Raw genomic sequence first — 16,076 nt, forward strand, 5'->3', positions numbered from 1 at the left:
AGAAGAAATTTTCCACTTAGCAAATGCTCACGACATCCACTGCCCACTCTCTTTTGCCCTCTCCCTCTCTCTCTTCAGTCTAGGTCAGCTCAGTTGCTCTCTCTTTCTCTCTACAAAAGAATTTTCCACTTTTTCTCCTTTGAAACAAACCCAGCCCCTAAAGAAATCCACAAATTCTGCCCCAACCTATACAAAACGACAGCCTTCTGCGTCATTTCTGTTCATCTCCAAAAAGACCATCATGCTATCATTCCTTCACTCTCTTTCACCTCCATCTCCTCCTCATCCTCATTCACTCTCTCCATCTCTCAAGAATCATACCCGTTGACTTCTTACCGTTAAAGTCTTGATTTTTACAAGAATTGGAGAAAAGAGTACTACTTTTTTGAGAAAAAAATGGAGCAAGCAGTTCTTGATGATATAATCAAGAGGTTATTAGAGGTTAGAGGCAAACCCGGGAAGCAGGTTCAGTTATCAGAGTCTGAGATCCGACAACTTTGTGTGGTGTCTAGAGAGATTTTCTTGCAACAGCCTAATTTGCTGGAGCTTGAAGCATCCATCAAGATTTGTGGTATTTTTCTCTCTTTAAATTTACTTTCGTTTTGTGTTTTTGAGTATATTTAGAAGGTCCCTTGTTTTTATTTTGGCATCCCGTCTGAGTTTTTTGTCATTTCTATACTCACTTTACCTTGTTTATTTATTTATTTTCTAAGGTTTGGATGGTTTTTTCCTTTCTTTTTTGAATTCGCGATTGTTTTTTGAAGCAAAGATTGTGTCTTTGTTGACCCTAGTAAGATGTGGAGCGTCTTAGATGAACTCCATTTTGTTGATTTTGTAGGATTCTTTTGTGTACTTGGTGTGATTTTATAGCTTATTTTGGAGTGTGTTTTGGGACTTGTGTTTTTGTTTAAATGAAAGGTTCAAAATTTACAAGAATTATGGTAACCCCATATGGTGTTTACTAGTTTGTGGTTTTGGATCGGCTGGAGTGCTTCATTTAAGTGCCTTTTGGTGATTCTTGGTTATCTTTTGATGAATCCTTGGAGAGTTGGTTTGGATTTCTGGTACCTGAAATTGAAGGTTGCCACTTATTTTTGATTTAGTAGGGGTTTATTGTATCACAACTGAGAAAAATCCTAACTTACTTTTGCCCTGACGAAGTTGGCTTTACTCGATATGACATGTCTGGCTACTTTATCTTCTCATGCTTGTATAATTTTTGGAGAAAATTTTGCCAATTGCACTTGGTACTTTGGAGTTGTGAACTGGGAGCTTTATGATTGTTTAGTTTGTGAGTTAATTTTGTCCACTCAAGTTTGTGGCTTGCAACCCATCATTGTCTTTTCTTTTCTTTTCTTTTCTATTTTTTGTGCTTTAAGTGAGCCCAACTTGAGGCTTTGTTGGATTACTTCTTTTTTGTTATGTTTGTTTTGTTTGATTTTTATTGATAGATGGATCGTACTGGCTTGTGCATGCTTTGGATGCATTTAAAATGCTTATTGACATACTTTGGCAAGATTGTGAACTGAAGTTTACATTTCATAAACTTATCAAGATTAGGAGTTCTCAATATGTCTAGAGAGTAATCCAGTTGAATCAAGAACTACAGACAAAATGCATATTATAGTTGATTAAGGTTCAGTAAATGCATATTATAGCCCTGTATGAAAGAAAAAAAAAGTTACTTCAAGAATCTGAACTTGTAAGTGCTGGCTTGCATTATGATTTCTTTTCAGTGAAATGCAAATTCTTGTCACAATAACAAAATTTTAGGGCCTTCTAATTATTACCCCCATAACTAAGTTATGCATCACGTTTTCTATATATTTGTAGATGGCAAAATCACATTTTGCCATGCAGGAATGATTATGAAAACTGTGATGCGGGCATTGCAATGTCTGATTGGTTGGGTGCACTAAGTTCTCTCTTCATTGATTGGTGGAACAATTGCGTGCTTGTGTTCTCTTGTTGTGAAGTGTTCGAAGATCCTTTATGAAGATATTCATTTTCCCAAAATACGTTGGTTGATCTAATGAATTTTATTTGAAATGCGGATTCATGCGTTCTTTTGTTATTTCTATTTGGTGCTAATGTATATGCTTGTATGAATTTATCTCCTGTTCTGTTAAGGGTTAACATATCCTTTTTAGGTATTTTTTGGGGGGAAACGATTGTTATGGAGTTGTTTTGTATACCTTGTCTGTTTGTCTTCCATGACCTTGGGCTTCATATTAGTACTGTATGGCAGGACCAGAGTTACTTAACTAGTTCCCTCCCCTGGAATTGCTATCCTGATCTTGAATACCAAGGATCTTTTTTTATATATTTTTAATAGTTTACAGTGGATTTACACAGGTTAGAGTTTAAATATAAAAGTAATACTTGAATAAGAAACGAAATATTCTGATTTGCAGAAATCTATTCTCGATGGAAATCTAAAATATTACGTATTTAGGTTGGTCTTTTCAATTTCTTCCCCTAAAGAAAAATTATATACAGCTGACCCTGGAGAAGACCAAAGGTTTTTTTTGTTTTTTGTTTTTTTTTTTTTTTTGGGGGGGGGGTCTACTGCACCCATAAAAAATGAACCACGACTTGAAATGACGACCCTACTAAGCCTGCTCCCTTTGTACCATTTTTTGTGGGTAGCAAATTGTGCACTTGTTCTGCATACCATAATGTACTATTCTCTAGGTAACATGGGGCAGAACTTGCTCAGGATTTTGATTGCAGACTAGCTATTACATAGTACTTGGCAGTTTTGCCCTAAAACACCTGCATCATTGGTAGTATGGCTATTTAATGCTAATTAGTATTTCCTGTCCTATTCTTTTGGTATTTTTATTTTATGACCGATTGAATACCTGTGAGGTTTATAGTTTCTTAGATGTCAAAGAAAGGTCACTATCTGCTTTTCGATTTTAGATGCAGAAGTCTAATGCTCTTGTTAAGATTTGTTCCCAACTATTGTTCATGTAATAATCAATGTAAATGGCTTAATACTATAAAAATGTGAATCATATACTTTTTATTACCAATACCTATCACTTTCACGGGTATTATTTAACTAATATATGGTAGTTTTTTTTCTTCTTCTAATTTTTAATAGATTGTTTAGAATTATTTATCAATGGTCAAATTTGAATGTTTATTAAATAAACATGTTTGATTTTCAAATAACTTTATATGATTTTGTTGATTATAATTAATTTAATTTGTTTAATTTTTTAGTCATAAAATATAATTTATAATTGTAATTAAATAAAAATAAAGTATAGAATTGAATTATCTTGCAAAAAATAATAATTAATAGGTAGGATAAATATATATAACTCTTAAAAATGATAATCACTGAAAGATTTTCACTTAACATTATGTTATTACGAACCTTTTTTATTTTTGAAAAGTTCTTTTCAATTAATTATATGTGACATGATTATAAATTAACAATAGATAAATGAATTCAAATTTTGTAAATTATATTTTCAATAAATCTTGCGTTTTTTTTAATGTTGCTAGCATTTGTTCAAAAGAGTAAAAATAATCGTAAGACAATAACAAATAATAACTATAAAATACTAACTTAGGATTCAATTTAATATTTTGGTTTAATTTAATCATTTTCTGATTCTAATACTTCATGTTTTTTATTGACTTATTTTTAAGCTTTTTAGAGTTTTGATAGTCAAAGTAAAGTACTAATATAGTCTTATATAGTGTATGAGTAATTTGAGATGCTTATTTTATGTTTTTTTTAATGTTTTTATAGGATTCATGAATAAAAATATAATTAAAAAAGGGATTAATCTGTATTTTGGGATTCATCCTAAAAAAGTCTATTTTTTAGGAAATAATAATTTTCTTTCTAAGAATTTTACCACTAATCATCTTTTTCTTAATTAGAGATGAGGTTGAAATTACTTGTAAAATTCACATAATTTCCTAATTATTTTTGTAGCATGGTATTTTACTCTACGTAGTTGTTAGTTCCCATTTGAGTGAATTTTGAATGATGCTTTATATTGATCCCTTCGATCAAGTAATTTTTTCAATTACTTGAGTTTTCAGTGTATGAAACCGACCATCACACCCTCCCTCTTGATGAGCATGTTCGATGTTTAGCGATGTTTGCTGAGTAAATGAGCCCTTATTCTTTGTTATGTAATATTTTTAACCATACATTCTAGTTTCTTTGTTAAAGTGTCTTCTGAAAGACATTTTGCATGTAGAGAAAAAGCTGCATGGCATTTCCGATTCATAAACTGTGAATTTGCTGTGCATGTGATTTCTGTAATGCCTTAATTATTTCTTTTTGGCCATCTGGGCCTTGGCTTTACCATGGAGTAGCTCTTCATCTCCTGAGGTTTCATTTACCCATCCCAAAATTGAACTAACAGGCCTTGGTCTTTGTCGCTCTCCGTTACTTTGACATGAAACTTCTTGGTTGTAACTCCTAATTATTGCCATTTCTTTTTGGGGACAGCACACTTATTGATTTAATTCTATTAATCTAATTGGCTAGAGCTGGGTTTAAAACCATTTTGGACTTTGAGTTGGCGTTTTACTTATCTATAGATGGTATTTCATTTGGTGCAAGGCTAAAAGTTGAAGGGGAAATTTTGCGAAGTAATTGTTGAGAGTGGAAAGATTAGTTTTTTAAGATGTTTGGTGTGTTAATAAATTGAAGGGTAAATTGTTAGTGGAAAGAGAGGGATAATTTGGTGTCTTTTGAGACAAAAGGAAAGAGAGAGAATGAAAAGAAAAAATATTCCTTAAGAGATTAAATTTTACTTTCCAAAAACACAAATCTGGGGCTTAATGTTTCTCCACTTAATAATTCACCTCTTTCCCAATGGTAACTTTAACCTCATTATGCTTGTACCACACTAAGAACATTCTACTATGGTTTATGTGCTTGATGAATGATCAAATCTCCCATTTACTTTTGCTGGACGATGATGCATTGGTGTTGGATTTTTGCATATTGTACTCTTGTGTGGTTTCTAAGTCATTTATTTGAAATATGTTATATGCTTGCATGAGACAATGGACTTGATGAGTCAGCTGGTTGGCTGAGAACAATCAGGATAATTAATATTAACAGAGGAAAGAATTATAATCTTAATGTGTCACTGAATTTCCCCCCTTATTAAGGAACTTTCAATTGTTGATGAACTCTGCTTGTGACATGCAGGTGATATCCATGGTCAATATTCTGATCTTCTAAGGCTATTTGAATATGGTGGTTTCCCTCCTCATGCAAACTACTTATTTTTGGGGGACTATGTGGATCGAGGCAAGCAAAGCCTGGAGACAATATGTCTTCTCCTTGCTTATAAGATAAAATACCCAGAAAACTTTTTCCTCTTGAGGGGAAACCATGAATGTGCTTCTATAAACCGCATATATGGTTTTTATGATGAGTGTAAGAGAAGGTTTAATGTTAGGCTATGGAAGACGTTCACAGATTGTTTTAATTGCCTACCAGTGGCTGCACTAATTGATGAGAAGATTCTCTGCATGCATGGGGGTTTGTCTCCAGAACTAAATCATTTGGATCAGATTCGAAGCTTACAGCGCCCGACTGATGTCCCAGACACAGGTTTGCTTTGTGATCTTCTCTGGTCAGATCCGAGTAAAGATGTTCAAGGTTGGGGGATGAATGACAGGGGAGTTTCATATACATTTGGTCCTGACAAGGTGACAGAGTTTCTTCAGAAGCAGGATTTGGATCTTATTTGCCGTGCCCACCAGGTTTGACCTGTCACAGCAATTCACTTTCTCTTAGGCAGGCTTCTAGTTGAATTCATATCCTTTACACTATTACTTGTGGGGCTGTTACAAATAAACAATCTAGAGCCATCCTTTGTTGAATTTATTCACTTCTTTTTGGGAGCTGTACTAACTTTTGGAGTGGCTTTTGAGCCAATTGGCCACTGCGGTATTGACCCAAGAAAATATTCTCCAAAACTTTCCTGATAAATTTTTAACTCTACTGTGGTATTGGGTCTGGTTGTCCATTCTATGCAAACTTTGAGTTATTACTGAAATTTGCTCTTTCCAAATGTGTGTTGCAGGTCGTGGAGGATGGATATGAGTTCTTCGCCAACCGACAACTTGTAACTATATTTTCAGCACCTAATTACTGTGGGGAGTTTGATAATGCTGGTGCTATGATGAGCGTGGATGACACCTTGATGTGTTCTTTTCAAATATTAAAGCCTGCTGATAGGAAATCAAAGTTTAAGGCTGGAAACACTTCAACTGGAGGTGGTCTTTTTGGGAGCACAACTACAGCTAAGCCTGGAAACCCTCCGCCAGGAGTCAAGGTAAATGCATTACTTAGAAAGACATGAATGCTGTTTTCCTATTGGAGTTTTTAGATAGACAACTAGAGTACTCGATGTTAATTGTATGATGATGTACCCTTTCAAGTTTGTAGTTCTATCTATTTGTTCAAATATTTTGTTCAAGATAGTCAAGAGGAGAAGTGATTAGTGTTATTCTTTTTTATGCTCTGGCAGAGCTTTCCATTTTTCATGGTTATCCTTTTGAAAGTGATTTGAGTGTATACCATTACAGTTTTTATCTGGGACAACTTTACAACTTTTAGAAGGGGAAAAGCTTTGGTTTGTATTTAAAAGCAGTATCCCAGCCATTTTCCCATGTACCAGAAGATTTAAAAGAAACCTAAGAAATTGTTCATCATTTACAATTTGAATACTAGTTTTTGTCCTCTACACTTTTGTGGATATCCTGATACTTGTAAATGTAATTCTTCTTTTCTTCAATAAGAATAAATGTACAGTTAATATTTGAATTCTCACCTGTACACCAGTTGATTCGAGATAAATGTGCCACCATTTAGAATTATCAGATGTTCTGGTGGAGCAACTGTAGAGTTGGAGTTGGAAAAAGGTACTTAAGGTGGCTTGTTTGTGGTATTGGTCAAGGAAAGAGGATTTGGGTAGTTTCAGGGAAATTTATTCTTTAGTCATGGATAAAAAAATTTCTGCCTTTCAAGAAAAAAATTAATGCTTCTAAGTAGGAAAAAATGATTCAACTCTTGAAGTTTGTATTATTCTGTAAGAGTCAGAAGTGTTCGAATTATTCGGCTTGCATGTGCTGAGTATGCTATGCTGAAAGTTTGATGATATTAAACAGCATGTTAACTGCCTTCCATGTATTTTATCTTTGTTGCATTTGACATGTGCTTGCATGTTACTGTATTTTAATTTTTACATATAATTGCTGTCTTATCTGTTTTGCGTCTGGTTTTGCAGCCCTTCCTTGGCACTAAAGTATGACTATTGGATTCCCACTTAGAGATCAAGCTTTTAGTTGGATCATGAACATGCTGAGATTGCTGTGACAGGAATTCAAGGTCCATTTAATTTCATAATTATATGCTGAAATTGTATAAATTGGAGAGGGGGGGGGGATAGAAACTGAGGCAACAGATTGTTTTCCTTATATAAAGTTGGATTTGAAGGTAGAAGGCAGAGGTTTCCTTCTCTTCTTGATTGTACACTAATAGCTGCTAGAATTGCTGCTATGAATTATTTCCATGTTGCTCTTATTGTTCTGCACATCTGTGAGACCCTGAACCATGTTGAAAGTTCGAAACAATATACTCGTGATTCTGGGCAAGCAACATGGACTTGGTTTTAACTTTTTTTTATGTTTTATTCTCAAGACCACCATTGAATTTGAAGAAAGCAGCAAAACACAAGGAAATGGAGTGGTCTAGTATTCCGTAAAGAATGAAGAGGTGCCCCCTTTTCTATGTTGTCATTGCGTGCATCTTCTTTTGCTGTGAGGTTCTGAAAAGGCCAGTTATTTTCTCATTTCCAAGTGAAGACTGCGAACGTTTTGCATGGAGGAATGATTCTAATCCCTTGGCTAGAATCATGGGTTAAAAGATATCGTGGCTTGCCGATAATTTGGCACTTTTTTGCACGGCATGCTTGTGATGACGTGACCTGGTGCATGCTCCGTTCAAATCCCCTTCCCCATTGTGGTGTTACATGTTAGCTGAAGATGAGGATACTGATGCATGATGACTGGAAGTTTTATTACCACATTTGAATGCTTGCCGTTCTCCGTGATTGCTCTGGTTTCGATTATGCATATTTCGTTCCATGAAAGACAGATTACCCGGGATTTTGTTTATGGGCCTTTTTTCTTCGTGAGTAGAGATTTCCTGGACCTAATTATCCATACGTCTCTAGCCTCTCAGGTATGTGGTAACTGAAAACTAGAACCGCTTTTTAATTGGGAGTCGAGAAGCAATGGTATTGTAGTAAGAACCAGTCCTATGGAAATTCTAGTTTGCTTTGTCTTTGACCAAAACTCTCAGATTTCAATTGGGTTGAAACCTGAGAATGGAGAGAGGTTGCTCTATCGCTTGCAGGGAATCTTTCACCTGAGTGTTGAGTTTCTGCAAAAGAAGTCAGTATAACATAGAACTTATCAGCTGATAGTAGATTTCCTATTAGGAGTCCCTGGGAAAATATGAGCAAGGGGTGGTATCGTTAATGGAGAGGTTGATGCTAAACATTGGTGCATTGGTGAAGAAGTTCGAGTAGAAAACTATTGGTCAAGAAAAGTGATGTCTGCTCTGCCTAGAAAACATACTGATATATTGGGAATAAATATATTGAGGTGTGTTTTTGTGTGAGGGTGAAAAATATATGCTCGGGAGATTTCTTGCCGAGGAGGATTGAGGATGAAACTGGTAAAAGCTGTAAAATCTGAAACTTTGCAGAGGCAAGCTCTCTAAAATTTGCAAGAGGACTTGAGCAGAGAACCTTTCAAGGACTGGAAGCTGTTGTTGGTCGGGAGAGAAGACTTTCTGGCTATGAAGCTGTGTGTAGTTGCCAGTTTCTCTGGTAAACAAATCAGTGATGGGAAAAAAAAAAGGTTCTCAAGGGAGTCTTGTTCTAGGGCAAAGCCATCATATCCTGCAAGCAAACCAAGTGAGCCGTACACACTAATCCACGTCAGATTCAAGGTCTGCTGATTGAACATTTTTTTCACATGGTTTTGGTTTTGGGTCGGCTGGCTGCTTGACCAACGGGCTTAGAGTCTAACTTTCAAATTGGATTTTATAATATGTTATGAATTGAATTAATTCCTCCAAATTAATATATTTTCATCCCCAAATATCTCTCCAATAATTCAAGCCCCCCATTTGATTACAAAGCCGGCTGGGCGGTGTGAATATTATAATATAAAACTATCTAAATGGTGTGGGGAAATTACTGTTCCCCACACACAATGTACTGTGGATTACAACAGTAATCTAAAGTACACTCTTTTTCTTTTTCTTTTTTGTATTTTTTACAACTTTTCTCTTTTTTCTTTTTTTATTTTTGTTTTTTTTATTTCAAAATTACTTTTTTTTTTCAACTTTCCCATTTTTTCTTTTTCTTTTTGCATTTATTTTTTTCTTTTCTTTTCCAAAATTACTTTTTTTTATTTTACTTTTTAAATATTGACTTGATTAAAAATTTTACTTTGTAATTTTTTCTTTAAAATACTGTGGATTGCTGCGGTGTTTTTCCACATAGTTTTTCTATTTTATTTTTTTATTTTTTAAAATTATATTTGTCGATTTTTTTTAATATTAAGCTGATTGAAAATTTAGTTTTGTTATTTTTTAAAAAAAATTGTTGATTGCTACAGTGTTTATCTGCATGTTTTTTATTATTATTTTCTCTAAAATTATCTTTTTTTATTTTATTTTTTAATATTAAACTGGTTAAAAATTACAATCACATTACAATATGTGAGGAAAACACTGTAACTTTCCTAAATAATTATTGTGGATTGCTATAGTGTTTTTTTCTACATGATTTTTTTTTCTGTTTTTGTTATGTTTTTTTTTTTAAATTATCTTAGTCAATTTTATTTTTTAAATATTAAGTTGGTTAAGAATTGCAATTACAAGTAAATACAAGTTTTTCCTCACAAAATACTATGAATTGATACAATTTTTCCTCACATGGTTTTTTTTCAGTTTCTTTTTGTGTTTTTTTTTTGTAATATTGTTTTTGTAAAATTATTTCATCGATTTTATTTTATTTTAATATTGAGTTGGTTAGAATTTCACTTTGTAATAAAGCTTAATCATGCGGGGAAATTATTGTAGCTTTCCTCACAAAACATTGTGGATTGCTACAGTGTTCTCTCCGCATGGTTTTTTTTTTCTTATAACTTTTTTACAAGTTATTTTGTCAATTTTATTTTTTTTAATATTGAGTTGTTTGAGAATTACAATTACAAGTCATTACAAATAAGGCTAAATCATGTGGGGAATCACTGTAGCTTTCATCACAAAACACTGTGAATTGCTATAATGTTTCCAGCATGTTTTTTTTTTCCCTTTTTTTGGTGTTTGTTTTGTTATTTTTTTTTAAATTGTCTCTGTTAATTTTTTTTTTAATATTGAGCTAATTAATAATTTAGCTTTGTAATTTTTTTTTTAAAACACTGTGAATTGTTACAATGTTTTCGCATATGATTTTTTCCAAAATTATCTTTGTCATTTGTTTTTTGAATATTGAGTTGGTTAAGAATTATAATTACAATAAAGTTAAATCATATGAGGAAAGTGTTGTAGTTTTTCTCATAAAACACGTGGATTGCTACAATATTTCTATAAATGGTTTTTTTTTATTTTTTTATTGGGGAAAGCACTATAGTTTTCTTCACAAAACATTGTCAATTGCTACAATGTTTTTCCTCATGAGTTTTATTCTTTCCAAAATTATCTTTGTTGTTTTTTTTTTAATATTAAATTGGTAGAGAATTTAGCTTTGTAATTTCTTTTACTTTTTATTAACAAAAAAGCTAAATCATATGCCAAAAGTACTGTATCTTTCCTCATAAAATACTGTAGATTACTACAAATCATTTTGTTCAATCTCTAAGAGTTTGATCACCAACACAATTTTTTTTTCTGTCATGAAATATTTGCTCAATCATACTTTTAGTTTCTATTACTTGTCTAGCGCTAGTTCACAATTATAATACTATAAAGTGCATTTATTTTATAAGCCCGCGGCAACGCGCGAGCATGTTATCTCGTTGACTCTATAACTCATGCCAATTCTTTTTTCTAACAGTAATTAAAGTTGTAGGATTTCAGTTGATATCATATTGTTTTAAAAAATCTAATTCTGGTCAGTGTAGCTTAATTGATCAAGTCTTAATTTTACTCTCCAATAATCATCAGTTTGAGTCTCATAAATTTTAAGGTTACTGAAGATTTACATGGTTATTAATTTCGGGGCCGTGAGATTAGTCGAGATATAAACAAACTGACCCAAACACCTATATTAATTAAAAAGAAAATAGTTGGTGTCAATTCACATTTTCACATAATTAATTTATATTTTTTTATCATTTATAAATCCAATAGTTAAATTTGAAAAAGTTTTATAGTGCTAGAGGAGTAACTAGTTACGTCCGTCTTGAAAAAAAAATATATCTTTATCTAAGATTTTTTTTTAATTATATTTATTATTTTAAAATGAGCCGGATAATAAATGTCGCTATTTATTTTTTAATCCCTTTAAATTTGGGCACAATTACTCTTAGATTATAAGTATAGGACAATAAAGGGATTATTATTATTTTGGTTCTCATGATTTTCAAGTATTTATTTATGTTGCTAAAAAAGAAATAAAAAAATTATCTAAGTAGACATGTCGGTTTGGTTCATGTTTCATAAAATATATATATATATATATATATATATATATATATATATATATATAGATTAGTCCTCGGTAAGAAAAAAAAGTAACAAATATGATTCAAGAATGGAAAGGAACCGACAAATCACATGGAAAGGAACACAGAGAAGGAGAAATTGAAGTGGAAGACAGAAAGCAGAGTGTTAAAACGACAAAAGGACAAGTGCCCTTTGTGTTCCAAATTCCAAATCGAACTGAATCACTTCACCGTACATCAAGGAGATGATCGCGAGAGAAGGAAGGAAGGAAGCCTAAATAACTTACCACAATGTGGTCAAGGGCAGTCCAGGACAGGACAACAAGGTCTTTGTCACTTTTCTTGATATGCTATTCCACCTATCTCCTGTCTTCCTCCTAACCTGCAAAGAATATTTTTTCTCATTTATATCATTTACATACTTAATATTGTTCAGAATTTCGATTGAATTAAAATTTTAAAAAAATTTAAATTTTTATTATTATTTATTTTATTTAAAATAATTAAAAAAATTAATTTTAAAAATAATCAAATAAAAAAATAATAATAATAAAATAAAAATCAAATCTGACAAATAAAAAAATAAAGATGATAAAATTTTAAAAAATTTAATTTTATAATTTATTTTAAATAAAATAAATAATAAAGATCAAATCTAATAAATAAAATTTTTAATTAAAAAAATAATATAAAAATAAATAACAATCAAAATAATTAAAATTAAAATTTGATATAAAAATCAAATTTTAAAAAAATTAAAGAATAAAATTAAAAAAATATATAAATCAATAAAAAATTTAAAATTAAATTTAATATAATTAATAATTAATAAGTAAAAAATATCTTTAATTTTTTTATAATTTGTTAGAATTACTTTCCGCTCTAAATAAATTTATTTTTCGAAGAATCGAGTCAAAATTCTTTTTAACTAAAAAGTGTTTTTGATTGATTTTTTATTTTTTGTTAATAGTAAAGAAATACAGAAAAAAAAACGTTTGTAAAGCGGTTTTCTAAAGTAACTTTCTTTGCGTTGAAAGCTTGGCTTGAATGAGAATCCTTGCTAAAACATCACCGTGGCAAATTCCACGTGGCCTCATGCACAAAAGGTCAGAGAATGGCATGATAACTGCATATCATGCCATTATTGACTCCATTTAAAAAAAAAATTTAAAAGATGCTTAGTAGAGTTGCCGTAATCGGAAATCTGTCTTGACTACATAGAGTGTTTTAATATATATATTTTGTTGTTTTTTAAAGTATTTTTATATTAAAAATATATTAAAATCATTATTTTTTATTTTTTAAAATTTATTTTTAATATCATCATATTACATAAAATAATTTAAAAATATAAAATATTAATTTAATTTTTTTTTTGAATTTTAGCAAATTTTTGTTTGGATTGCAATTCCCAAATGGAGGCTACCATGAAAATGTTGTCTTGAGTCTTGACTACATAGAGTATTTTAATATATTTGTTATTGTTTTTTAAAAATATTTTTTATTAAAATAATATTTTTTATTTTTTAATATAAGCAATTAAGCGCATTAAAATAATTAGAAAATATAAAAATATTAATTTAATTTTTTTTTGAATTTTAGTTAATTTTCATTTGTGCTGCAATCCCACATGGAGGCTGCCATTAACATGCTCCAGTCAGGTGTTTGAATCGATTTTTTTATCTAAATTTTTAAATTAAAATTCATTTTAGTTATTTTTTTAATTTAAAATTAAACCATACCGAAAATAATCACCTAAAATCATTCTATTTAGCATCAAGATAGCAATTGCCAGGTGGCAATGAGTTAATGTGTTCACGAAAGCTGAAATGCCTGGACAAGAAATTAGTAATGAAAGAGACATTGGTAAAGCTCCTTGGCCACCGAGGTTTCTGTTCGAAACGATGGCTGAGGAAGCTGTCGCGTGCTAAAAAAACTAGAAACTAACTTTGGACAGCATGGGTAGGTCCTGCCTAACTTCCCAACTCCTAGTTTAAGCTCGCACGTGGGAAGTAGGTGTCTGATTAGCTGTCTTTAATTTCCATTTTCATAGTTTAGGTTCAGCATTGCACCACTTTTTGACTACGGAACTATATCTTTTAAAGTTTTTAAATATGTTTAGTTTCTAATTAATTTTCTTAGTGTTTTGAATTTTTTTATATGTTGATTTTGAAAATAGATTTTTAAAAATAATAATAAAATATTATTTTAATATATTTCTTACTACAAATTTTTTTTTTTTAAAAAAAACAATCCCTGTCATATTTTTAAATAGACTAATAGTCACTTTGATATGTTTGTTTATTATGTTTTAAAAAATTTCTAAAAAAATTAATTTTTTTTAAATTAATATTATTTTTGTTTCATCAATGAAGGATTAGAATATTGATTTATTGATGAACTATACTTTATTTAATTTATGTATTTTTCCACAAGCATGATTTTTTAATGTGTTTTTTCATGAGAGTTTTGATTTTATGTGTTCAAGATTTTTATAACTTGTAAATAAGATTTATGTTTTTTTTTTTTTTCTTTGGATTTTGAAAATAAAATAAAAACTCAACAAGAAAAAAATACTAAGAATAAAAAAATTCAGCATAAAATCAAAATTCATTTTTCAGCATTGAGTATATTGGGTATAAAGCTTCATAATTTATTCCAATTGAGTTATCTTAATCTCATGACATATATCACGAATTTTGGTGGTTAGTTGTGTTGATTTAAGTTATTTTTTTGTTTATTTTTTAATTAATTTTTTCTTTCAATTTCATCATTCAATATTAAGTTGCTTGAAAATTAAGTTTCATATTTTGTTTCAATTTGCTTTCCATTGGGTTATACCAATCTCATGACTCATGTTTGACAGGTTAACCTGAGTTAACTCGATTTATTTTTTTAATTAAATTTTGTTTTTAGTTTCATCATTAAACATCGTGTTGGCTGAGAATTGAGTTTAACATTTTTTTTATTTGCTTTTTATAGAGTTACTATGATCTCATGATCTAAGTAATGAATTTGACAGGATAACTCGAATTGATCCGATTAGATTTAATATATTATAGTTTAAATATTTAAAAAAGATGTTATCGTAATTTTCTAATTCAAACTATATTTTTTTTGGTTTTTAACATCATATTAATTCTTGTATATTTTAATTTTAAAAAAATTATATTAACATCTAATTACTTTTTTATATTAAAAAATTAATCTAATCCCAAAGAAGCACCGGACCTAATTAACCCAACCGTTTGATTACGTGAAGAAGCCTCATCTCTAGAAGTGTAGATAACTTATCATTTTAGACGCTACATATCTTTTATCATACCTAACAAAAGACCATTGATGTTGAGTGATTGCTTTACACGCAAGGGGAAGGAAGAAGAAGAAGAAAAGGTTAAAAGGACACCTCGTTTCCCTCTCCTGCTTTTACTTGTTTTGTCCTATGCGAATTCTAAAGACTCCCAAAACTAAGAACCATGATAAGCTATCAAAGACGCATTCACACCTGATCCCTGTCCACCTTAAGTTTATCACCTTCCTGCTTCCTGCTCATCACCTTTCCCATCTGCTAAAAAGTATATCTCTATTTATATTCTTACTTTTATTTTCTTGATTATTTCGGATCTTCGCAGCTTCGGCAGGCCCTAAAATATTAAATTCAGTTTTAGGGTTCAGCAATGCAATATTTAACTGTTTTATGGGGTAATTTTGACCTCGGTCTAGATAACTCCTGAATTAATCCATCTAATATATTGGTTTTTTTTTTAAATATAGTTACGGTTGCTTTTTAAAATACATCAAAATAATATTTTTTTATTTTTTAAAAATTATTTTTTAAATCAAAACATCAAAACAATCTAAAAAATATATATAAAAATTAAATTTATTGAAAACCATGTTTCCAAACATAGCTATAAATAAAAGTTATTGAATTTAGGTACATACATTGTTTCAAAAAAAACATTATTAGTTTTTGTGTGAAATTAATTTTTTTATAGGATAATGTTAAGAATAATTTTTTAAAAATAAATAAAATATTATTTTAATATAATTTTAAAAAACAAACACATTAAAAAATTAATATTATTACATTTCAAAAAACTATTATTGTGGATGAAGACTCGTTTTTTCCCCCCAGTGAGCTCATGCTTTATGTCATTTTAAATTAGATGTTATCAATCATAATTGAGGAGTTGTTATCAAGCAATTAATGTAACTTGTGGAGGATTACTTACAGTTTTCTGATCTTGAGCACTGTTTGGTCAGCCAAGAAATGGGATCCACTTCCAAATGAAAAAAAAAATCACATTTTGATTTTAATTAAAACTAAATTTCCT

At 30.5% G+C, this 16,076-nt stretch overlaps 1 protein-coding gene across 1 annotated transcript; it reads left to right on the forward strand.

The window, feature by feature from the left end:
- The first annotated feature begins 4 nt into the window (after positions 1-4).
- On the forward strand, positions 5-7,654 carry LOC118044081 (serine/threonine-protein phosphatase PP1). Its single transcript, XM_035052241.2, has 4 exons — positions 5-571; positions 5,195-5,754; positions 6,078-6,329; positions 7,284-7,654. The coding sequence occupies exons 1-4, from the start codon at positions 397-399 to the stop codon at positions 7,305-7,307; spliced, it is 1,011 nt and encodes a 336-aa protein (XP_034908132.1). The 5' UTR covers positions 5-396; the 3' UTR covers positions 7,308-7,654.
- Positions 7,655-16,076: the final 8,422 nt, after the last annotated feature.

Source organism: Populus alba, chromosome 13, assembly GCF_005239225.2.
Source record: "Populus alba chromosome 13, ASM523922v2, whole genome shotgun sequence".
Taxonomy (NCBI): Eukaryota; Viridiplantae; Streptophyta; class Magnoliopsida; order Malpighiales; family Salicaceae; genus Populus; species Populus alba.

Excerpts from the sequence above, each read along its gene's own strand:
- LOC118044081 (XM_035052241.2), top strand. The coding sequence starts at position 397 with ATGGAGCAAGCAGTTCTTGATGATATAATCAAGAGGTTATTAGAGGTT. Across the intron at positions 572-5,194 it reads AGCATCCATCAAGATTTGTG|GTGATATCCATGGTCAATAT; the intron begins GTATTTTTCTCT and ends TGTGACATGCAG. Across the intron at positions 5,755-6,077 it reads TTATTTGCCGTGCCCACCAG|GTCGTGGAGGATGGATATGA; the intron begins GTTTGACCTGTC and ends TGTGTGTTGCAG.